We start from the raw sequence: 24,799 nt of genomic DNA on the forward strand, positions 1-24,799 counted from the left end.
TGCAATGATTTGGCCTCCATGGGAGTATTGTGTCCAGTTCTGGGCACCACATTTCAGGAAAGATGTGGACAAATTGGAGAAAGTCCAGAGAAGAGAAACAAAAATGATTAAATGTCGAGAAAACATGACCTATGAGGGAAGATTGAAAAAAATTGGGTTTGTTTAGTCTGGAGAAGAGAAGACTGAGAGGGGACATCATAACAGTTTTCAAGTAGATAAAAGGTTGTTGCAAGGAGGAGGGAGAAAAATTGTTCGTCTTAACCTCTGAGGATAGGACAAGAAGCAACAGGCTTAAATTGCACCAAGGGCGGTTTAGGTTGGACATCAGAAAAAACTTCCTAACTGTCAGAGCAGTTAAGCATTGGTATAAATTGCCTTGGGAGGTTGTGGAATCTCCATCACTGGGGATTTTTAAGAGCAGGTTGGACAAACACCTGTCAGGGATGGTGTAGATAATACTTAGTCCTGCCTTGAGTGAAGGGGACTGGACTAGATGACCTCCCGAGGTCCCTTTCAGTTCTATGATTCTGTGATTTTATAACTTAAGCGTCAACACTGCAAAGGTCTTTTGCATAGAGCATCCCTTGTGGTGGTGAGTAAAAGCAGAAGGAACTTATCCACGCACTTCTTCTCATGCAGGTCCCCACCAAAAACATAACAAAAGATTCCAAAGAAAACCAGTATGTTGTGGTCCAGGCTAAGTTCCCTCAGCAAACCCTGGAGAAAGTGGTTCTGGTCCATTTCCACAGTGGATACATCTTTATCCAGACGGATAAAACCATCTATACACCTGGGTCTACAGGTACTGCCTTCCCCTGGTTTCTTCTAATGGGAAGGGGTGGGAGCTGCTGATGTCATGCCATATCTGCAGCAGGGCTGCAGGGTCCATCCTGTGCATATGGTTTTTCTTGTTTGGTTGAAGATGGAGGACAGTTGGAGAAGAGACTCTGCCACCACCAATTTGTAATATTTCACCCTTCACCATCGTCCTAACTGGGATGTCCCATTGAGTGTTAGATACCGAAAGACTGGGTGGGCCATGGGATTGAGAATGGGCGATGGAACTTTTCAAATCCCAGTGACTGGTTCTGCTCCATCTTGTAGTGAGATACATGCCCCCATCTGACAGCCGTCCCAAAGCCTGTGTGAAATAGGGGCTGCTAATCCCAGCTCATTCAGAGTAGGACAGGTCCCTGCAATGACAAAGCCCTCCCACCTGGTACTTAAGGACAGGGGAGAAAAGCAAGACAATGCCCTAAAGAAAAAAGCCATGGAGATCTCCAACTTTAGAAAGTGGCTATTGTGAAACAACCCATGTTGAGGGCTGATGGCTCAGATCCTCCATGGAGTTAGGCACCAAACTCCCGTTGGTTTCAATCGGACTTAGACACCTAAGTAGCTTTGAGAATCTGGGCCAAGGTGTTTATCAGTTAACAATGTCCCTCTCTTCTCTCTTTATTTTCTCAGTCCTCTGTCGGATCTTCACTGTGGGTCACAGACTGGAACCGGTGTCTAAGAGAGTGATCGTGGACTTTGAGGTGAGGTCGCTGTTCTGAGTGAGCCCATGGGGGGATAGGTGGGTTTAGCCACTTGTCTGGGTAACGCGCAGCAATTTAATATGTCTGAGCAGGCTGCATACAACCCCTGCCTGTAGTAGCAACATGGTACGGCTGGGAGAAAAGCAAATGATTGTCTGAGGTCCCTCCTTGCAAACCTCTGGCGTGCAAATTCTCCTCCAGTCATGAGGGAGGTTACGAAGTTTGCAGGGGCAGCAGCCAGGCAGCTCTCGCGGGAAGTCCCGTGGTTCTGCAATGGTGTTAACCCTTGAGGAAAGTTGCATGGAGTTCTTCGGGAAGAGCCAAGCAGGTGGTTGTCTGGGAAGGCTGAAGACAAGGAGCCACTGCAAGGAGGGTGTAAAGTGGTGGCAGGAACAGGGATTAGAGCTACAGGCATTAGTCCTCTTAAGGCCCTTTCTTCTGGGTTTTATGATCCATAAAATAAAGTAACTCAGCTGCAAAGCCCTGGGCAATAATTCCCAGGGGGTTCCCTCACCTCAGCCAGCTGGGAGGGGAGAAAACACGCCTGTCCCTTCAGTTCCTCTTTGACTCAGTTTCCCCTTTCTTTGACACTCTGCCCTGAGCAGCAGCATAACCAGCTGGGGCCTTGAGATGGGGAGCAGCTGTGGTTGGCAGAGTGACCCAGCCCTTTGGGCAGCTCCAAGGTTTGCAGAAAGCTCAGGGTTAAGCCTGGCATCTGCAAAATTCTGTTGTGGAGGCTCTTCAGTCTTTCGAGCTGCTTCCTTGAGTTCTTTGGTGGAAGTATGGAGAACTGTCCAGTGGCCTAGGAATGTAAATGTGGCAGATGATGCTGTTAAGAGCTATTGACAGCATTTTTCTCCCTAAACTCTTAACTTGTTTACTTTTCAGACCCCTGACTCCATTATTGTCAAGCAGATTCCCATCTCCGCCCCCTTGAAATCAGGCATCTTCTCCCTGAACCACAACTTGCCGGAGATTGTCAGGTAGATTGCCCTGATGTTACTATGCCTGGACAGAGCAGAGCTTTGCAGGAGTTGGGCAGAGAAGCAGAAGAGATGATGTGGGGCTAGTTACTGTGTGTGGCCCCTCAGCTAGATCATCTCCTACAGGCATTTCCAAGTGACGTGGAGAAAACAAACTCTCCTGCCACATACCCAGTCTTGGCATAATTTGATTTCTATTTCTTATCATTTCGATGGATAATCATGTTTATTTGTAAGCCTTTTTTTTCAGTTTCAATCACTTCAAATGCTCAGTTGTGCAAAATTAAATTATGGGTTTTTATCGTCCCCCATTCTGAGTTTTAGCAATTTAAATTTCACAGGTGGGGGAAAACTTGGGGGCCAGACACGGTGGTGGGGTCTGATAATAATTATTTAATGACAGTAGACACTGAGATTCAAAAAAGCAAAAGATTTATAGCCATTAAAACACAAATTGTCAACATCGTATGTCCAAATACACCAAGTATAAAGCCTTAAATCAAACTGTAGTAAGTTCTCATGCCGCGTTTTTCTTGCTTTGCCTATCTGTAAATTTCGATATTATCGATGGAAATGTGTTTTTGTTGGTATGCGTGTGCACAGTGAAACCAATGACACGTATCGATAAAAAAGTCTACACAGTCACCAGAATGAAGCTGCACTGACTTCCTTGCCATTACTCCTGATTTATTCCAGAGTATGTGAAGGCAGGATCAGGCCCTATTGGCCTGTTTTTCAACCTCCCATTCAGTGGGATTTATGAATGTTCAACTACTCAGAAAATTATGTCAGTGAGCTGGTGAGTGAGGGGCCTGATTTTGGTATGGATCGGAGTTTCCTTAAGTTTGGGGGTGTTTGGATTTAGGGTTTTGGTCCATGCAGACTGTAGAAACAAGTGCTGGCCACAAAGTTTAGATCAAAACTTCCCAAACCTTGCTGGCCAAAGGTTGAGGGGATTGTGGATCAAATGTTTTGTTCCAAGTACCTACCTCTAGTTCTGGGTCATGAAATCATCAAGGTGCAGAAAAAAATGCCTTGTATGAGATTCCGTGTGGTTCCCTCAAGACGGCTTGAGTTCCACGTATGGCTCAGATTTAGCTTATGGGGCCGATAAAATTACCGGAGAAACAAGTGAGCCAGGTGGGCCTTGCGAAATGTGCGTGTTAAGTGCATTCAGTGTTCCCTCTTATTTCCTTCCTCCAGTCTGGGAACCTGGAAGATCATAGCCAGGTATGAAGACTCCCCTCAGCAGACCTTCAGTGCGCAATTTGATGTTAAGGAGTACGGTAAGAATCCAGCACCCACTGGGCCCAGGCTCAGGGAGTGGGTCTGTCTCTACTCTCCTGACACCATCTTGGAGCAGACTCTCCATTTGGCTAGGCTTTGCTGGCAACCCACCCTCTCCTACAAGCTCAACGTTCTCCTCTTCCTCTCTCGTTTCTCCAGTGTTGCCAAGTTTTGAAGTCATATTGGAGCCGTCTGAGAAGTTTTTATACATCCATGGCATTGAAGACTTCAGGGTTTCTATCACTGCGAGGTGGGTCTGTGAGCAGGTGGAAGGGATCAGCTGACTGGGGTAGCAACCACAGGTTTTAGTGCAGAAAAAAACCTAAGTCTTGCATCACTTTGGGAATGTTTTCCACTAAAAGTTTTTTTTTTCCCATGAAGAGTCTCCATTTTCCATGGGAAATTCTGATTTCTTTTTTCATCCAAAAACCCAATGTTCAAAAATGGAGAAAAAAAATTGGCTGAAAACCTTGTGATTCAGAAATGCTGGCGCGGTGCTTCATGGGGGTTGCCATTCAGGTGCTTCATTCTTCCGTTCTTCACCATGGTCTGGGCTTGCTAGCTGGACTTAAACTCCCATCATGCACCATAGCCATGATGGTCCACTTCTCCTTACCATGGTGGATCATGGGAGATATAGACCGACCAAGGAGCTGGGCCTATAGAGGAGAATGGTGGCATAGGGCCATAATATTCAGCGATAGGTTTCCTTGTGGCTTCTCTTGCCCATCCTTATCTCCTCCAGGTATCTATATGGGAAAGAACTAGATGGCACTGCCTTTGTCCTCTTTGGAGTGAAGATGAATGATGAGAAGAAGAGTATCCCGCAGTCTCTCAAGAGAATCTCGGTAATTCGTGTTCTTGGCTGGAGGGCGGGGGGAGGGATTCACGCCTCCTGGGAAACTCTGTGGATGAGGTCATGAAACTCTCTCTCCCTTTCTAGATAGAAGGTGGAGACGGGGAAGCAATACTGACGAGACAGATGCTGCAGGCTCGGTTTTCCAACCTGCATGAACTGGTTGGCCATTCGCTCTACATCTCTGTCACCGTTTTGACAGAATCTGGTGAGCATCAGCAATAAGTGCAAAGCCAAGTGCTTTATTCACGGGGTGTTCCAAAGTAGTGCCGAGTGCAGTTCGAGGTGTTGATTTAGATGTATAAAGCCCTATTTACTTGGGTTCTGCAGATCTTAAAGGCTGTAGGCCAGATTCTTATCTCATTCGCTCTGGGGTAAAACTGGTGTGATGGGTTGCTCCTCCCTCCGGGGTGCCACCTGATGTATTGGGGTACCACTGAGCCTGGCTTTTCCAACAGCCTGGGCTTCCTTACACTGTCCTGATGAGCCAGGCCCTCTCAAGTCTCCAACAGCACACGCACAGGAAGGGACATGCCCAGCTGCAGGAAGACAAGACACTGAAATCAGTTGCATAGGAAGGCTTCAGCTAAGGAATTTCCCAGCACTCACGTACACACCCCTTCTGGCATGTAAACCCAAAATTGTACTGTTTTGCACTGCACAGACAACTGTACAGCGTAAGCTCATGAAATTCGCCCCCTCTCTCAGCGTGGAGGACGATATGCACAGCTTTTTGCTCCCCAGTTATGAATTCCACAAACTGGTTTTAGAGAAAACAAAAACAAGTTTATTAACTACAAAAGATTTTAAGTGGTTATAAGGGATAGGAAACAGATCAAAACAGATTACCCAGCAAACAAAACAAAAATGCAATATAAGCTCAGATACTAAAGAAACTGGTTACAAGCACTAATTTCTCACCCTAAATGTTGTTTTAGGCAGATTGCAGAGTTTCTTGAAGGCAAGCTGCTCTTGCTTGCAGCTTAAAACTCCAGGTATTTCTTTTACAGGCTAGACACCCTCCGTCTAGCCTGGTCAGTCCTTTCTTCCCAGATCAGTCTTAGATGTTTATAGCAGTCATCTGGGGCGAAGCTTCAGTGAAGAACCGACCCTGATTATCGCACTTCCCTGCCTTAAATAGGTTTTACATATGGTGGGAATCCTTTGTCTTCCAGTGTGATTCCCACCCCTGGACAGTGGAAAAGGACAAATTTTATTATGGAGTGTAGTTTCAGGTGACTTAATCACATGACCCTGCAGCCATAACTCAGAAAAAGGAAGTCCTTTTGCAGCATCCCAGGAAGATGGGAGATTACCCTCTTCAAAGTCCTATTGTTCTCCGTAACAGTCTATTGACTTGTATCCAGCTAGCCAGCCAGACTGATTGCATTTTGCCTGGTGGGTGTTCTCCGGGTGCAAACACTTTTGTAGTACAGATGTAGGGTCAATATTCCTAACTTAAGACACAAAAATGATATGTGCATACAAATGGGATAATCATATTCAGTAAATCATAACCGTTCCAATGATATCTCACAAGTCCCATCTTGCATAAAACACATCTTAGTTATGCTATAATCATATAATAACAATATTTCTCTGAAGAATATGGGGTGTAATGTCACACCTGGAATAACTCCAGATTTACACCAGCGAAAGTAGCTTGAAACTCTTGCACCTTTGTTTTCTGTGCATTGCACCTTTCCATTTCTAAGAGTTCTGGGTCAGCTCTTAGGGATAGTCTAGGCATACTTACTCCTGCCTCAGTGCGTGGGATGGACTCGATGACTTCTTGAGGTCCCTTCCAGCTCTACATAGCTCTGGTCTCTTAACTTTCCCTGCAGAGGGAGCAGCCATTCTGTTCCGAGCAGCTGTAGCTTGTTACAGATGAAACTAGTAGCTGAAAGCCTGTGCCGTTGCACGGGTGTGGCAATTGGGCCAAGTAATCCAAACAACCAATGAAATTACTGCATGCAAATTTGTTGTAGAGTAGAGGTGGTGATTGGTTGGTTGAGTTGTGTCTGATATCACAATGGTCTAGGACTCTTGGCATGCCACATGCCTTACTGGAGTTGTACACCAGGCTTGTAACGTCAGAATGGCTGGGGACTTAAAAATTGGCTGGTAACAGACTGCAAATCCCAGTGATAATTGAACCTGGTGATATTGTAATTAAGAAGAGCCCTTCTCTTGCTTATATAGCTGCTTCCATCACTTCACACAGACACAACAGACATTCTAGGCTTCAGAGTGGTACAACCTCAGAGTGACAGTCCTGGAATCTTATTATATAGATAGATACACAAACACTGTGCTCTCTCTCTCTCCCAGAGACTTTGTTTTTGTTCTTTCTTGTTGCTTCTTTAAAAGCTAAAATAAGTTGTTTTAGCATGAAAGGGACTGATTCTGTTTTCACTGCTGCAGTGCAACTGACTATAGGGGAGTTATTCCTGATTTATACTGGCATGAGAACAGAATCAGGCTCAACGGCCTGCAGTAATGCCAACCCCAAACATGCAAAAATCACAAGTCAGTCCCCCCGCTCCCAAAATCACGAGATCATACTAAAAATCATGAGTTTTTTTTTTTAAATAGTAAACTTTGGTTGCTTTTTCTTTCCCTCCTGGCTTTTGAGGCGTTAGTTCGCACTTGGGACATGCTTTCAAGCTTTTCTCTGCAACCAGGAGGGTTAGAAATGTATTTCTTCTTTTAAATGACAGCTGAGATTCTCATGCCATATGGTGATTCTAGCAGCTAGGGCTTGAAGACAAGGAATTAAAACAGGAGACTCATGATAAAATCACAAGAATCAGCGGCACTGAATCAACATCTGACCATGGCCTATTCCTTGTGTTTTACTCTGGACCTTAAGGACAAAATTTGTATTCCCTAGCTCAGTTTTAATTGACCCATGGCTTCTCTCTGCAGGCAGCGACATGGTGGAAGCGGAGAGCACCGGAATTGACATTGTGACATCTTCCTATCAGATCCACTTCACAAAAACACCCAAGTACTTCAAGCCGGGGATGCCCTTTGAACTCATGGTAATATCTCTTCTTCTGGATCATGCTCACTGTTGCCTGAGGTGTATAAAGAGGAGAGAACTATGGGTACTAGGGTTGTGAGGGTGGTATCAGAACTTAGAATAGAACAGAAACAAAGGGCCACATTCCAATCTCAGTTACACCAACCTAATTCCAGTGTGACTCCACTAAATGCAATGGAATCACTCTAGATTTACACTAGCCTAACAAGAGCAGAGTCTGGCCCAAAAGCTGACAGCAAAGACAAGGTGTGAAATGAGAACAGGAGGACTTGTGGCACCTTAGAGACTAACTCATTTATTTGAGCATAAGCTTTCGTGAGCTACAGCTCACTTCATTGAATGCATAAAATGGAAAGTACAGTGATAAGATTTTATATATACACACAGACCATGAAAAAAACCATGAAAAAATATACATTGTAAGGAGAGGCGGGGAGGGATAGCTCAGTGGTTTGAGCATTGGTCTGCTAAACCCAGGGTTGCGAGTTCAATCCTTGAGGGGGCCATTTAGGGATCTGGGGCAAACATTGGGGACTGGTCCTGCTTTGAGCAGGGGGTTGGTCTAGATGACCTCCTGAGGTCCCTTCCAACTCTGATATTCTATGATTCTATGAGAGTGATCACTTAAGATGAGCTATTACCAGCAGGAGAGTGGGGTGGGGGAGAGAAAACCTGGCCACTATGGATGTAGAAGCCCTCTACACCAACATTCCACACAAAGATGGACTACAAGCCATCAGGAACACTATCCTGGATAATGTCACGGCAAACCTGATGGCTGAACTTTGTGACTTTGTCCTCACCCATAACTATTTCACATTTGGGGACAATGTATACCTTCAAATCAGCAGCACTGCTATGGGTACCCGCATGGCCCCACAGTATGCCAACATTTTTATGGCTGACTTAGAACAACGATTCCTCAGCTCTCGTCCCCTAACGCCCCTGCTCTACTTTCGCTGTATTGATGACATCTTCATCATCTGGATCCATGGAAAAGAAGCCCTTGAGGAATTCCACCATGATTTCAACAATTTCCATCCCACCATCAACCTCAGCCTGGTCCAGTCCACACAAGAGATCCACTTCCTGGACACTACAGTGCTAATAAACGACGGTCACATAAATACCACCCTATACCAAAAACCTACTGACCGCTATTCCTACCTACATGCCTCCAGCTTTCACCCAGACCACATCACACGATCCATTGTCTACAGCCAAGCTCTACGATACAACCGCATTTGCTCCAACCCCTCAGACAGAGACAAACACCTACAAGATCTCTATCAAGCATTCTTACAACTACAATACCCACCTGCTGAAGTGAAGAAACAGATTGACAGAGGCAGAAGATTACGCAGAAGTCATCTACTACAGGACAGGCCCAACAAAGAAAATAACAGAACGCCACTAGCCATCACCTTCAGCCCCCAACTAAAACCTCTCCAACGCATTATCAAGGATCTACAACCTATCCTGAAGGACGACCCATCACTCTCACAATTCTTGGGAGACAGGCCAGTCCTTGCCTACAGACAGCCCCCCAACCGGAAGCAAATACTCACCAGCAACCACACACCACACAACAGAACCACTAACCCAGGAACCTATCCTTGCAACAAAGCCCGTTGCCAACTGTGCCCACATATCTATTCAAGGGATACCATCATAGGACCTAATCACATCAACCACACTATCAGAGGCTCGTTCACCTGCACATCTACCAATGTGATATATGCCATCATGTGCCAGCAATGCCCCTCTGCCATGTACATTGGCCAAACTGGACAGTCTGTACGTAAAAGAATAAATGGACACAAATCAGACATCAAGAATTATAACATTCATAAACCAGTCAGAGAACACTTCAATCTCTCTGGTCACTCGATTTCTGATCTCAAAGTGAGTATCCTTCAACAAAAAGACTTCGAAAACAGACTCCAATGAGAGACTGCTGAATTGGAATTAATTTGCAAGTTGGATACAATTAACTTAGGCTTGAATAGAGACTGGGAGTGGTTGAGTCATTATACTAAGTGAAACTATTTCCCCTTGTTTATTCCTCCCCACTCCCCTCCCCCCCATTCCTCAGACGTTCTTGTTAACTCCTGGAAATGTGCTGGAAATGGCCCACCTTGATTATCACTTCAAAAGGTTTTCTCTCCCCCCACCCCACTCTCCTGCTGGTAATAGCTTATCTTAAGTGATCACTCTCCTTACAATGTATATTTTTTCATGGTTTTTTTCATGGTCTGTGTGTATATATAAAATCTCATCACTGTACTTTCCACTTTATGCATCCAATGAAGTGAGCTGTAGCTCACGAAAGCTTATGCTCAAATAAATTGGTTAGTCTCTAAGGTGCCACAAGTCCTCCTGTTCTTTTTGCGAATACAGACTAACACGGCTGCTACTCTGAAAGCTGTGAAATGGCACCTAGCTACAGGTTTGGCCCAAAATGTGCCCTGGGGTCACTCGTGTACTGTGGGATAATATTCCCTGGACTGTGTGTTAATTGCTGGCACTTCAAGGTTTTCTGACTATAGAGGGGAATTGGGCATAGGTGAGGAGTTCCAAAGAGGGGGGGCATTTGCAGAAATAGGGGGTAGAGGGACCATTGTGGATAGGAGGATGTGGGGGAATTTCAAAATTGGCACTGACAGAATGATTTTTCTCCCAGCGAGTTAGGCTGCATTACAGGGGGAGAAATATTATGCTCCTAAAATTCTGAAGAAATCAGCATCAGTCCTCTTGTCCACAGAGAATATGGTTTTACGGTCCCACACTCCTCTGGGGCTGAAGAGTTTGTGAAGGGAATTTAGTATTTTTCTGTCAGCAGGCACTTAAGACTATACATTAGCAGAGAACTGAAGCAATTATCTTTGGCCGCAGACCAAAGGTGCACAAACGAGTAATTGATGACCACAGTAATGAGCAGGTTAAATCCATTTCTAATCTGGATATTTGCTTTACATACAGTGGTGAATGGGATAAACATAAAAAAGAGTCAAAGGGCTGAACCTTAAGATCCATGCAAGTAGCTGTCCGTTTTTCTTGTGTGCATGGGGGTAATTGAATTGCACCGGCTCTCTGAATGCTTAGGGCTAACATGGGTGCTCAGATTTTATACAGTGTAGAAATCTGGGGCTGGAAAGATCTTAGGTCCAGAGGTGCTGAGTTTCTGATTTTCCAGGGGGTGCTCGACCCCTGCTCCATCCCACACCTCGCCCCCACTCCACTCCTTCCCCCAAGACCCACCCTGCATCTTCCTGCCCCCATTCTGCCCTGCCTTCTCCTCCCCCTGCCCCCCAGCACCTCCTGCCCACTGCTGAACTGATCCTTGGCAGGCGGGAGGTGCTGGGAGGGAGGGGAAGCAGCTGATCGGTGGGGCCAGTAAGTATGAAAAATCGGGAAGGGGGTGGGGGGTAATAGGGGCCTATATAAGACAAAACCCCAAATATTGGGACTGTCCCTATAAAATCAGGACATCTGGCCACCCTAAGCTATGTTTGTAGCAACAGCGTAATAGATTTAAATCTTTAAAGTATCTTGGCTTTTGCAAGGCCATTGATCTCTGCAGTCTTCAGGGTTTTCAGAACCAGGGCCAGTCAACACTCAAAGGGTATGTCTCGACTGCAGTCACGGGGTGGGACTGGAGCTCTAGGTGACGTCACTGAACTAGCTTCCATCACCCTGTGACTGTGTAACACCGATGACCAGGGTCTGTCGGGGGCCAGGATCGAACCTGGGGCCTCCGGAGCTAAATGCATGAGCCACTACTGCGTGAGCTAAAAGCCACATGGCACTTAGCTAAGGCTGTAGTAGACTCATTAATCTCTAAGTGGTCTAGGTGCCACTAGAGGGGGACAGAGCACCACAGCCAGCAGGCATGGCGTGCATACACCTGCAGCCTAGACATGCCCTAAGTCAGAGTGTGAAAACTTTAATTAACCTCAGAGTTGAAGATATTTGTAAATAACTGGACACGACAGATGTTAGCGCAACAAATATGTCTCCCTGCTCCCTTAGTTAAAGAGCATCCATAGATTCAAGAAATATTTGGAAGTCTTGACTAACTGGCCTGACTCCTCCAATGAACTCTACTCCCATCCACTTCCTCTGTGTTAATTGCCACTTGAGAAATAAATGGCTATCTCCAGTCTTGGCTCAGAAGCCTTTTGCCTCATTCACTCAGAAAGCAGAATATTTGTTGGCAGTGATCGTGTTTTGGTTCGACTGGCAGTTGTCTTATTTGCCTGGGGCCAAAACAAGAAAAGACTAGCATGAAATTAATTTCCTCTCTGGCCTACATGAATTAATTTATTCTTAATTTTTGTATATTGTTTTGTTGGGTGTTATAAAAGTGTAAACTGAATTTAGGAGAAGGGTTGAAGTTGTGGTTTTTATATTTTTCTATGTTTGTACTTTTTAAAATGTGTATGCATTTTGTGGTGTGATACAGCAGATCATTAAGGCCCCATTCCTGAAAGTTATTTAGGTCCTTAATTCCCATTGAAATCCATGGAAGTTAGGCACCTAAATACCTTTGAAGCTATGGTCCTAAGATGCCGTACATTCGATTTGATTTGAAGTTAGGATGCAGGGAGCACTGCACCCCTTACTCGACGCATCCCTTTTTGATTGTGCCCCTCAGGTCTATGTCACAAACCCCGATGGCTCCCCAGCCCCTCGTGTCCAAGTACAGGCCGAAGGATTCCAGTCGACTGGGTTGACCCAGAGAGATGGAACTGCCAAGCTGGTTATAAACATGCCTGGGAATAAGCAGCAGGTTCCCATCACGGTGAGTAACCTTCTACCACTGAGGCTGGGCTAAGTACTATATGCACCCAGAGGGAAATGCCCTGTTGGTGGCATTCACTCCCCTCTCATGCACTGAGCAGGAGGATAACTGAACTCTGTGCATTCCATCTGCGCCTGGGGTCAGTTTCCTGTATGCCATTGGGGTTTGGAGATGCTCCAATCACCATGTAACCAGTGCTCTATTGTGGGGCCAGAAGAGATCCCAGAAAACATTGACATGGGCATAAAGAGGTCCCGATTAGTCCCCTTGCCACCCACCATGCAGCAAAGGAGGCCTGTAGACAGCTCATGGCTCCTTAGTGTGAAGAGCCTGTGAGGTGACACCCGAGAGATAAAGCCCGAGAGAACACTGGAGCTATCTGTGTCCAGCCGCTTCAGGAGAGAGTCCTTCTTCATATTCATCTTGCAAGGGGCAAGACAGTTTCCTCTGTTCAAAGACATGTTCTCTTACAGTCCAGAAATCTGGAGTCCCAGCAGGACTGTGCTGAAGCGACGGGCCAATTAAAAGTGGCATTTGGCGTTTCTCTGAGGTGTCATGCCTAGAATGGCTGTTAGCAGCAGAATCCACCAACAATGGCGTCTCAGGGGAGCTTCCTTTGCTATTGCTCACAGCGTGACCCAGCATGAGGGGCTACAGACCCTAAGCTCACTCCCAGATTCAACTGAGATTTTATCTCCACCTCCCCTGCAGGTAAAAACTGCCCATCCCAACCTCCCAGCAAACCGCCAGGCTTCTAAGTCCATGGTGGCTGAAGCCTATCAGTCCCAAGCAGCGTCTGAAAACTATCTCCATCTGGCGGTGACAGCTTCTGAGCTCAAACCGGGAGACATCTTACCTGTGAATTTCCACCTGAAGAGCAACAAGCCAGCTGTTCTGAATCAGATCCACTATTTCACCTACATAGTAAGTGCTGTGTCCCTGGGTACTGGGATCTCCTGGAACTTAGGCATCATCTGAGTTTCCACCTGTCCTTTAATATTCCCACTGCCTGTAAGGAGAACCTGTAGCAGAGAATTCTTCCCAGTCAGGCAGTATATTGATTGTGTGTGTAGCAGAGTGTGGCAGGGCCCCCTTGGCTTCTGCTAGATTCACAAAGTCACTCTGAGACCCTGGGTTTAGTAACCACTGGTGCACTTTATTCTCAGGCTTGTTGCCACCACCGTTTCACCATGTACAAGTAACCCTTCACTTTCTGCAGGAGGGAGGGGAAGCTACTTCCCTGCTTTCATTCCCTGCCTTTTTCCTTTTCTCCTGCTCTCCCCTGGCTTCCTTCCCCTGAGGCTTTTGTGCAGCCACAGGCTAATTAGGTAGCAGCTGTCTCTGCCTCTCCAATTAGGGCCAGGTTACCTCCAGCCCGCTCTAATTTGTTCCCCTAATGAGAAGCAGGCATGACAGAGGACTGAAGCTGCAACCCTTTGCCCAGCACCCTGTCACAGTGTGAATGAAATAAAGTCAGTCATGGGGACAACCCCTTATCCACTTCGGGTTACTGACTCCGGGCCCTGTGATAATCAATAAAGCCGACTTCCTCCAGGAGCTGGAGATAGAACCCAGGAGTCCTAACAACCACCCCTCTGCACTCGCTACTAAACCATACTTCCTCTTGGACCTGCAGATGGAACCAGGAGTCCTGACTCCTCCCCATGCACTCACTAGAGCATATTTCCTCTGAGAGCTGGGGATGGAACCCAGGAGTCCCAGGTATCAGTTCCCTGCTCTAAACACTATCTTTCATGGCTACTTTTTCAACACAGAGTAGTAGGTCCACTCTGTTGCTTTTAGAGCTGGACAAACCAAATAATAAAGTTGCCATGTAGCATGGATATGAAGTGTAATTGGTGAGTGGGATGGGGAAAAGGAGGGGTGGTCTCTGTTGGTGAAACAAACAATATTCAGTTTTGGGAATCAGATTTGGTGAACATTAGCACCACTGCCTCTAGAGCCTGTTCCTGCAACACATGGATTTTAGCTTATTTTCCTCTCTCCGCTCAGATGTAAATGCCCATTTGAAAAGTTGCAAGTGACCATCTCTTAGTAGTAGAAAACAGGTGGATGGGAAGATTCATGGAATCTCAATGACCCATTGTGTTAACCCTTGTGTCCTTTAACAATCTACATCTCATGTTTCCCTGTTAGATCCTGAATAAAGGGAAGATCATCCATGCAGGGAGACAGGCCAGGCAGGAGGGACAAAATTGGGTGACCATGTCCCTGCCCATCACTCCAGACCTCATCCCTTCATTCCGCATCGTGGCTTACTACCAAGTAGGAAATTCGGAGATTGTAGCAGACTCGGTCTGGCTGGACATCAAGGACACTTGCATGGGAACGGTAGGTTGATATTCAAGTTGGATGTTCCACATGTTAATTCCTATGTAGGTGTCATTATGAGGGAGTTTTTCCTAGCCTGAAAGTGCTGACTGACTCTCAAAAGGGACTCTAAAAATGGCACCGTGGGGCTTCTCATTGACTGTCTCCCAGCAAATTCTAGATCAGATTTGATCAGTTTACATGTACAAAGAAGTTCCCCAGCCCCCACAAGCCAATGCTCTAGGATCTGGGAGTCAAGCTATGGTTCCTTCTAGCTCAGCAATAAAGACTCCGTGGATTGAAGTGGATGGAGCTGTACTGACTTGCGCCAGCTGAGTATCTGGCTTTGTATCTGTACCATAATTAGCCATTTTGCTGATGATGTGGCAGTCAGAATTGATTCCAGCTCCGTCTCCAGGGCCAGACTGGTTCTTCAGCAGATGTGACTCCAAATACCTATAGGGGACCTGACAATAATGTAACTACAATGCTACGCTGCTGTAACTCCAGTTAATTGCTCCTGATTTACACCAGTGTGAGATCAGAATCGGGCCCACGGAGCAGATCTATTACAGTTCAAACTTACTTGTAAATTTCTCAGGGCTGCCTGAGGGACAAAGTCACCTTTCCATCATGGCTAGAACAAAGGGACTGCATGGACATTGGGTCCAATTCTGCTCTCAGTTTACACCAGCATGAATATGGAGTAACAGCACTGAAATCAGTGGAGCTACTCCAGATTTACACAGCTGCCCCTGAGATCAGAACCTGGCTTTTGGATGCTCAAGGAACATGAAGTCTTACCTCCTTTTCTCCTATGTTTCGCAAAGGATAGGTTCTTAGCTGCTCTCTCTGCTTTAAATCAAAACCTCTCCCTTCACTGTCTTTCATACAGCTTGTGGTGAAAGGAGCCACCAACGAAGACAGGAGAATCCATGAGCCGGGAACTCCAATGAAACTCAAGCTGGAAGGAGACCACAGAGCTTATGTCGGCCTGGTGGCCGTGGACAAAGGAGTCTACGTTCTGAACAAAAAACACAAAATTACACAATCTAAGGTGGGGCATGAAAGACGATGGTCGTAACTTGTAATGTTTTATAGTGGGAAATGCAGCTCGGCTCTTATCCTTGCTTGACGCTTCAAGATGGCGAAAAGCGAAGGAAGCCTTTTGTTTGCAGACCTGCCGCTTGGGGTTTGAGCTCCACTGTACTTTAAGTGAGCTGGGCCGGGCCAGGTGAGTACTTGGATGGGAGGAAACCCAGTGAAACCCAGGGTACTGCAGGGAGTGCTGTTCTGGACACACTAAAGGACACCCTCCCTTTGGACAGTGTTGACCCAGATGGTGCTGGGCTTTAGGGAACTGTGTGGGTGTTGCAGTAGGGGGCGCTCTCCCCTCAGAGGTAGTTCTCACCCCAGTGCTCATGGTGGTGTTGTACATCAGGGAGTGGGGGTGTGCTCAGGAGGGGGCGCTCTCCCCCCCCCCCCGTTAGAGCTGAACCCAATGTCCCCGTGCGGCGCTAGGGGGAGCTGTGCTGCATTGAGTGGAGCGGGGGCTCAGCCTGGGGCGCTGTCCCCTCCCAGTCAGTGCTGAATCCAATGTCCCCGTGCAACATTCATGGTTGCTGTGCTGCAGGGAAAAAAGTGTGACTGAAAAGAGGGAGCGCTTTCTTCTGAGTCAGCACTGATCCCCGGGCCCTATCAAGGTTTTAGGGGACACAATGGTACTGAAAGTGCCATTTCTCAGCTGACATATCAAACAGAGGTTCTGGTCATTGAATGTCCTGTGACCCTTTCCACAAGGGTCAGGGCCTGGGTGCGCTGGCTGAATTCTAACTTGGGTATTTGATTTCTCTCTGCCTAACATCCTCTGCTGTCTGGGTTCAACTGGCTGCATAATTCTCTCTTTCTCCTCCTAAAATCAGTTGTGTTGCTGGGGCAGAATGGCTGTTGTGCTCCATCCCAGAGGCGGATGCATTTCTGTGGGGATTGAGTTGCAATAAATCCTTTACTTACGTCTCAGATTTTGCTTTCATTTACACTGCTGCAAACACAGAGCAAGTCAAAGGAAGTCAGTCGAGTTACTCCAGATTGCACGATTGTACCGGAGACCAGAATCCGGCTCACAGCCTGTATAGTGCTTTGGGATCATGCTGGATGGCACCATATAAATGGGAAGTGTCATTGTTAACAATAATCTCTCAACCATTGTATTTGCACCTCACAGATCTGGGACTCTGTGGAGAAGAGTGACATTGGCTGTACGGCTGGCAGTGGAAAGAACAATCTGGGGGTATTTACGGATGCTGGACTGGCCCTGGAGACGAGCAATAGGATTTCCACAGCCCAGAGAACAGGTATCACTCTATAGAGCTGGACGGTTGCCATGAGCAATGGAGGAAGGGAGGAAAGAATCAGCAAAGCAAGGCACAGTAACCTACGGCATGAGCCGGGGGTAGGGACATCAGTCTAGCAGGACAAATCCCACTGGAACGGCCTCGGAATGGAAATGCTGGGGTTACCATGGGGGATGAGAATAAGGTCCTGAATTCCCACTGGCCCCCCACCTATTAAAAGAGGGATTAATTTTAAAAATGGGGTGGTTCTGAGGTGGGGATTCAAAGACCTTCTCTGCTAGTCCACTGGGTTTCTCCCTCTTCCAAAGTATCTTTCTCCCCCCTGGCCAGGAAGGGACGGGCAGATGGCTGGTGCTTCTCTCTGCTCTCTCTGCCCCAGGCTGCAAGCTTTTGGGGGCAGCACACGAGGAGGGAGGGAGGAATGAAGCCTGCTTCACTCTCCTCTCCTTCTGGTTGCCCTGGCTGGCTGAGCATCTGCCCAACAGCTCTTCTGTGGCTCCCAGCCAGACAGGAAGGAGCAATATGTTAAGTGCCAAACTGGCTTTTCTGGTTTTCTGATTTGCCCCTAAATCAACAGGGTTCCGCTCATTGAGGCCTAGACCATTCTCAGAAATTTGGGAACTGACCGGATGCGGTGTTCAAATGTTACCGTGTTACATCCAGACAGAGAAATGGCATCAAGTTGAGTGGAGGGCCTCATTCGGTGGGTGGGTTTTTATTTTGTGTTTCTCACTTCCTTCTGCAGATCCAGATTGTCCCCAGCCAGCAAAACGCCGGCGTCGCTCCGTTCAGCTCATTGAGTATAAGGCAATCAAAAGTAGGTACTAATCAGGGGGTTTGCTATCCTTGATCAAAGCAAGCATGCAAATCAGGAATGTGATTCCCTTACATGACCAGTTTCACCCTGCTACAGCCTCCTGCCAGCTGCATTTCTTGTAACAGGAGACGGGGGAGTCAGGATAGACTTCCATATGAGGAGAGATTGGAACTGGTCAATTTATAGAGGTGTAGAAAATAATGAATGGTAAATTGCTCTTTGGGGCACGGACCGTCTCTCTGTTCTGTGTTGGTACAGCCCCCAACGCAGTGGGGGTTTGGGCCATGGCTGTGGACCCAAAGTACTACTGCAATTCAAATAACAACAACAGGTACATTGTTAAATTACCCATTTAAGCACAAGGAGACACTCAACCCAACTGAATGGTTTCTTATTAAGAATTTATAAAGGGAACTATTTTCATACACAATGCATAATTAACCCACAGTACTCACCATCACAGGATTGTATTGAGGCCAAGAGCCTAGCAGGATTCAAACAAAGGATGAGCCATTTACATGGAAAAGGAAGAGATGTTCACCATTCCATAGGATAGGATTTTTAAAGAAGAGCTATACATCCTCATGCTTCACGGCATGAGCCAACCTCTAACTGGGGTCAGGAAGAAACTTCTCTGTGGGCAGGTTATTCCACTGTGGGGTTTCTTGCACCTTTCTCTGAAGCTGCTGGTGCTAGTGACTGTTAGAGACAAGATACTGGATTAGACAGAGCAGAATGCTAGTTCCTATGTTCCTTCTTTGGCCATGTCTAGTAGTAAATTAATGAGAGAGAGAGAGAGAGAGAGAGAGCGGACTAGAAGAAGCTTGGTAGGAATGACCTTCTGGCTTTTACATTTCAGCGGCGGATTACCACGATCGGAAGGTGAAGAAATGCTGTGAAGACGGGATGTACGAGAACCCCATGGGGCACACCTGCGAGAAGCGGGCTGGGTACATCCTGGATACGGATGAATGCAAGAAGACCTTCCTTGACTGCTGCAATTATATCAAGACCATACGGGACAAGATGCAACGGGAGATCCACCTGGAACTTGCAAGAAGCAAGTACCAGGGTTTCAATGTCACTCAGAGGAGCAAGGCTGGGGGAATTGTTAGAGAAATAAGACCACGCCACATGAACCAACCCTGCCCATTTTCACAGATCCCCCAGGTAGGAGATGAACATGAATGCAGTGGAAGCAATCCTGTTAGTGTTGCACCATGTTGATATGGGGACCCAGATGAGTCAGGGTAATAACCTCTTCACAGGCCGCCGAGGTTTAACCTTTGTTTCTAAAGCACAGTCCTCTACCACTTGAGCTAAAGGGGTAACTCCTCTAGCTAGGAATAGTAGTGGGCTCTTACCCTTTGCAGAATATCCAGTAGAGGGTGCTCATGTAGCGCTGAGCCAGTGGCTTATACCAGTGTTATAGGAGCCCAGAAAACCTAGCTTGTGGGGAAACAGCAAGGCAGGCATGGAGAGGAGAAGAAGTCTGTGGCTTCCCCTCCAGCCATTCAACCACACTCCAATTCATGCTCTTCTGGGCTGGCAGCATCAAAACCTGGCAACGTAGGTCAAATCACGGATGCTTTCAGGTCAGTAGAGCAGACCCATCCCCGAATCCTTTCAGGTTTGCCCCATCCCAATCAATGTCACAGCAGAGCCAGACGGTCTGTGATTTGACTTTCCAGGTGACTTGGATAAAGAGTTCAGGACTGACAAAAATATCACCTCAAGGAGCCTGTTTCCAGAGAGCTGGCTGTGGCAAGTGGAGCAGCTGACTGCACGACCAAATGAACTGGGGTAAGATCATGTGGCCGTACCACTCCCATTCATCAAAGGGCCACATTCAGACGTGGCATAGTGTAGCTCCCACTGAAGAATGTGTCTCTCCACCAGCAAGACTCCCCTGGAGCCAGCTGGAGTATATGTCATGATTTAGGGCCAGCATTCAGCAACTGATCCATATTCATAGAATCACTCCTACATTTTAAAGCGAGAAGGGCCCTTAGATCATCTAGTCTCACCTTCTGTATAACAGAGACCAGAGAATTTCATTCAGTTACTCCAGTTTTGAGCCCATATTTAGGTACCTAAAAGAACTGGCTCGACTTCCAAAGATGCTGAGCAACCAGCAGTATCCCCTGGCTTCAGCCCCCCATGAAAAACCAGGCTGCTGATTTAGGTGCTAGAATATGGATGTAGGTGTCTGGCTGTTTAGCGTTGGCCTTTTACCCTGTTCAGGAACAGTTCCTCATTTCTGTTTGTTATTCAGGGTGTGTTATTGGATTGCCGAGTCATGTGATATTGATGGTGCTTTCTAAGTGGATGTGTGATAAATGAAGGAGGGGGTAGCTAGCCAGCCAGTTAGCTATAAACTCCCTCTTAGTCGCTGTTCTCTACTTGCTTTACCTGTAAAGGGTTAAAAAGTCCATAGGTAAAAGGAAGGGAGTCAACACCTGACCAAAAGAGCCAAAGGGAAGGCTAGAACTTTTTAAAATTGAGAAAAAACTTCCCTTTTGTCTGTCTGTGCTTTTCTCCCAGAGCGCAGAGACAGGGCTGGAACTATGCTGTAAGAGCTTGAGCCAGGTATGAGAAATCATCAAATCATACCTAGAAACTACTCATTTGGAACCCCAGATATGTAAGTAGATCAGGAAATGTCTAGGGAGACGCAATTAGGTTTATCTCTTTTATTTCTTTATGGCTTGTGGACTCCTGTGCTTACCCCAGGTGCTTTTGTTTTGTTTGTAATCTGTAAGCAGGACCTCAAGAAAGCTATTTTTGCTTCTTAATTTTTGTATTTGCTCTATTTAAATCTAGCAATAGCCTGAGCTTTTAGACGTCTTTTTTTTCTTCCTTTTTTTTAAATAAAGTTTACCTTTTTTAAGAACAGGATTGGAGTGTTGTGTCTTAAGAGGTGTGTGCACATGTTGTTTAATTAGCTGGTGGCAACAGCTGATTTCCTTTGTTTTCTTTGTCAGCTCTCCCCCGGAGGGGTGTGTGTGAAAGGGCTGCAGGGTACCCCATAGAAAGGAATTCCCAAGTGCGCCTTCCTGGGTTCTCAAAGGGGTTTTTGCACTTGGGTGGTGGCAGCATCTACCCATCCAAGGTCAGAGAAAAGCTGTAACCTTGGGAATTTAATACAAGTCTGGAGTGGCCAGTGCTAATTTTTAGAATCCTTGCAGGCCCCCACCTTCTGCCCTCGAAGTGCCAGAGTGGGGACTCAGCCTTGACAGGATGGCTGAAGCTTTTTTTTTAAAAGGTAAATGGGGCGCTGGGCCAGGCCCCTCTCCACTGGAATGGAATATAATTCCCCTGCTTGGAATTAGACCTGGACACTAGAATTAATATCCCTACCCTTGAGACCTTTAAAACAGGTTGTGTCCTGTGGCTGGTGCAGAACTTGGACCACTGAGTTCCTCCCCAGAGAGGGCTCTATATTTCAGTGGGTGGGTGAAGAATGCTTTACCATGGACCTCAGTCCTAAGATAGGAGGATCTACACCTGGGATCTCAAACTCAAATCACCACAAAAGCCACATGAGGACGAATACATTGGCCTGAGGGCCGCATCACTGAAACCTTTTCATACAATGATACAAAAATATAGTCAAAAATAAAAAAAATGAAGAGTAATATCGTATGCTATTAAAAGTCAATGTATTAACTTTTTAAAAACTGTAATGCGAAAAGTCAGTGCTAATTTTGACAGTCGTTTCATTTTTGGCCACTTAGGTGGCAGCGTTTTGCATCAACCAGAGCATCAATATTAGCTTTGATATCCTGAGACGAAACCAATCTCAGTGTTGCTTGGAAATGTTCATCAGTGAACCTTGACCTTAACACAGCTTTGTTAATCTCCATGGAGGAGAAAGACTTTTCACATATATATGTACTTCCAAACGTTGCCATTACCCTTGTGGAAGCAGAGGGAGCTGTCTTGGGGTCTGATGGGCTAAAAGCCATTGGCCATGAGCATGCGTTGAACCTCACAGAAGGCAGCTGGCAGCACCTTTCAGCCTCAGGTCACAGCAAGGGGCTGGGACGCAAGTTTTGAATCCCCCTCCTTTGGGTCATCTCTCTGTTAGAACTTCCTTTGTGCGGAGCTGAGATGCCTGCTTCTCCCACTGAGAGCAGTGGGATCTCAGGGTGCTTAGCACCTTTCAGAGCAGGCTCTGATAGCACGAGCATTGCAACAAAGCCCTGAAGCCAAGGGGAATGACAGGTATGATTCAAATGATGCCACAGATGCCCAAATAAACAACCCCCTCTCCCAGACTGCTCCAAGTTAATCCCCCCTCTGCGTCTTCCTGTGCATCCTGGCTCCTGGGTATCTCTGCTAGACTGTAAGCTGTTGGAGGTCTTACCAAGCACACCAATAAAAAGAGGGGTGTTACCATAGCCACTAGAGGTATCTAGCTGCACAGAAAGCAGAGGGGCAGGGAAACATGTGGCTTGGAAAGCCCTCCCACCCCAGTTTGTAAATCGTACTTGTTTCCAGCGGAGGAGTGAGGAATTGGGGCTGTTTTCAAATGTGAAAACTCTGTGATGCGCTGAGAAATTAGCGAGGGGCTGGCTGAAAAAAACCACAACCCTCCCCCCATCAGCCCAGCATGGTAATACAGCTTTGGCGGCCCCCACAGATCCCCAGCCCAGCCTGTTGCTCTCCCACCCTTCTGCTGCTCGCAGCTCTACTTAGCCCTGCTGCAGCCCGCATGCATTTGTGTGTGGCCAGACGGGGGCAGCCACGCGTTGCCCCACACTCTCACCACTCCACTTGGGCGACTTGGCACGAGTTGGCAGCCTGGCGCTAGGCAGGTGGAGGAGGAAGCTCGCGGAACTGGGGGAGGGGAGGGAGGAGCCTGGGCTTGTTCTGCCCTCTGGTTTCTTCACCTCTAGCGACACTTCAGTACATGCCTCACCCCTTCCCCACCCCCATTCCAACCCCTTCCCCAAAGTCCCCACGCCAACTCCAGCCTCTCCCTGCCCCAATCCAACCCCTTCCCCAAATCCCTCCCCATCCTCCTCCCTTCCCTGCCTCCTCCTCTGAGCGCGCTGCGTCCCCACTCCTCCCCACTCCCTCCTGGAAAGCCCTAAGCACCTCCAAACAGCTGTTTGGTGGCGGGAAGCGCTGGGAGGTAGGCAGAGGAGTGGGGACGTGGCATGCTCGGGGGGGGTGACGAGGAGGGGGAGCAGGGAGTGAGGGGCAGAGTGGGGGAGTTGGCGCCTATGGCGGGCCGCAGGAAATAAGTCTGTGGGCCGCATGTTTGAGACCCTTGATCTACACCCTTAGCTGGGGAATGTCCATGAATCTTAGCTCCTTCTGTAAAAGACTCTGTCTTTCTCTTTCCATGTAGAATTTCTTCCAAGACGGTGCCTATTTTCCTGAAGGATTCCATCACCACCTGGGAAGTCCTGGCTGTGAGCCTTTCAGAGACCAAAGGTGAGGAACACTACGAGCTCTCCAAAGAACAGGCAGAAAACCTAATGGGGAAAAGACCCCAGGCCACAATGGGCCTTGGAAACGTCACAGTCAGATGGAACAATTGAGGAGACAGCAGACACATTTCAGGACTAAAGTATAAGCTCCCCTGTCTCTGACCCTGGGTCTTTCCCCATTGCAGGGCTCTGTGTGGCTGACCCCTATGAGATAAAAGTAATGAAAGGTTTTTTCATCGACCTCCAGCTGCCCTACTCTGTAGTGAGGAATGAGGATGTGGAAATCCAGGCTATTATCTACAACTATTGGGACCAAAACATTAAGGTAAGCTCACTGCCTCATGGGGCTCTGCAATTGACCTGAGGTGTCAAGTCTTTGACAGACAGCCAAACCAACACAAAATGGTGGAAGGCTTCTCCTTCTAGGGCCTGATCCCTTTGGGGCTGGACACCCTTGTCTCCCATTGACCTTGTTGAGTGCTCAGCACCTTGGAGGATCAGGGCTATGGAATCCAGCCAGTTAAGACCATAAAAGCGGCCATACTGGGTCAGACCAATGGTCCATCTAGCCCACTATCCTGTCTTCTGACAGCAACCAATGCCAGGTGCTGCAGAGGGAATGAACGGAACACGTAATCATCAAGTGATCCATCCCTTCTTCTTTGAGTGCTTGTTCATATCAGTTCCAATTAGGTGTGCGTGCGCGTCACGTGCACGGACATCAGAAACTTTTCCCCTTAGCAGCTTCCGTTGGGATGGCAGAGGAGCCCCCTAGGGTGGCTCCTTATGGCTCTGTATATAGTACCCTGCCTGCCCGACTCCCCGCCTTCAATTCCTTCTTACCGTCAATGGTGGCGTTGGAACGTGGTCTCTCGCTGACAAGTGATCCCTTAGCAATCTAGTTTTACCAGTTAGATAATTTGTTGTTAGATAGTTAATAAATTAGTTAGGTACAGCTTAGTTAGAGATGACTGGGATGACGCAAGCCCAGGGGTTTAAAGCTTATGCTACCTGCCGCAAGTCTATGCCCAACAGCGACCCACACGACTCCAACCTTAGGTGTCTGGGGGAGGCACACCAGGCTGAGCCCTGCAAAATTTGCAAGGCCTTTAAGGCCCGGACTAAGAAAGAAAGAGACTTTCATCTTAAGCAGATGCTCATGGAGGCCGCGTTACAACCAGTGACCCCAGACCACCTGGTACCGGTACCGGGCCCGAGCTCCTCGGTGAGAAGTGCCCCGGCATCAGTGCGCAATTCGGCACTGGGCTCGAGAGATCCCTGGTACCATAAATCCCTGGCACCGAGACAAGCTGACCAGCCCTGGCACCGCTCAAGCTCCCCG

The 24,799-nt window shown here is 47.4% G+C and overlaps 1 protein-coding gene across 1 annotated transcript in view; it reads left to right on the plus strand.

Moving 5' to 3' along the window:
* LOC142069651 (complement C3-like) overlaps nucleotides 1-24,799 on the plus strand; it is a 76,191-nt gene that overhangs the window by 13,055 nt on the left and 38,337 nt on the right. The window contains exons 3-20 of the mRNA XM_075121546.1: nucleotides 640-802; nucleotides 1,468-1,538; nucleotides 2,427-2,521; nucleotides 3,725-3,807; nucleotides 3,968-4,058; nucleotides 4,554-4,656; nucleotides 4,752-4,872; nucleotides 7,593-7,708; nucleotides 12,368-12,514; nucleotides 13,226-13,438; nucleotides 14,672-14,866; nucleotides 15,741-15,902; nucleotides 17,070-17,199; nucleotides 17,945-18,016; nucleotides 18,876-19,076; nucleotides 19,708-19,819; nucleotides 23,376-23,461; nucleotides 23,643-23,782. Of these exons, the coding sequence (XP_074977647.1) occupies nucleotides 640-802; nucleotides 1,468-1,538; nucleotides 2,427-2,521; nucleotides 3,725-3,807; nucleotides 3,968-4,058; nucleotides 4,554-4,656; nucleotides 4,752-4,872; nucleotides 7,593-7,708; nucleotides 12,368-12,514; nucleotides 13,226-13,438; nucleotides 14,672-14,866; nucleotides 15,741-15,902; nucleotides 17,070-17,199; nucleotides 17,945-18,016; nucleotides 18,876-19,076; nucleotides 19,708-19,819; nucleotides 23,376-23,461; nucleotides 23,643-23,782 (2,301 nt within the window). The remainder of the gene's footprint in view (nucleotides 1-639; nucleotides 803-1,467; nucleotides 1,539-2,426; nucleotides 2,522-3,724; nucleotides 3,808-3,967; nucleotides 4,059-4,553; nucleotides 4,657-4,751; nucleotides 4,873-7,592; nucleotides 7,709-12,367; nucleotides 12,515-13,225; nucleotides 13,439-14,671; nucleotides 14,867-15,740; nucleotides 15,903-17,069; nucleotides 17,200-17,944; nucleotides 18,017-18,875; nucleotides 19,077-19,707; nucleotides 19,820-23,375; nucleotides 23,462-23,642; nucleotides 23,783-24,799) is intronic.

This window comes from Caretta caretta, chromosome 20 (assembly GCF_965140235.1).
Source record: "Caretta caretta isolate rCarCar2 chromosome 20, rCarCar1.hap1, whole genome shotgun sequence".
Taxonomy (NCBI): domain Eukaryota; kingdom Metazoa; phylum Chordata; order Testudines; family Cheloniidae; genus Caretta; species Caretta caretta.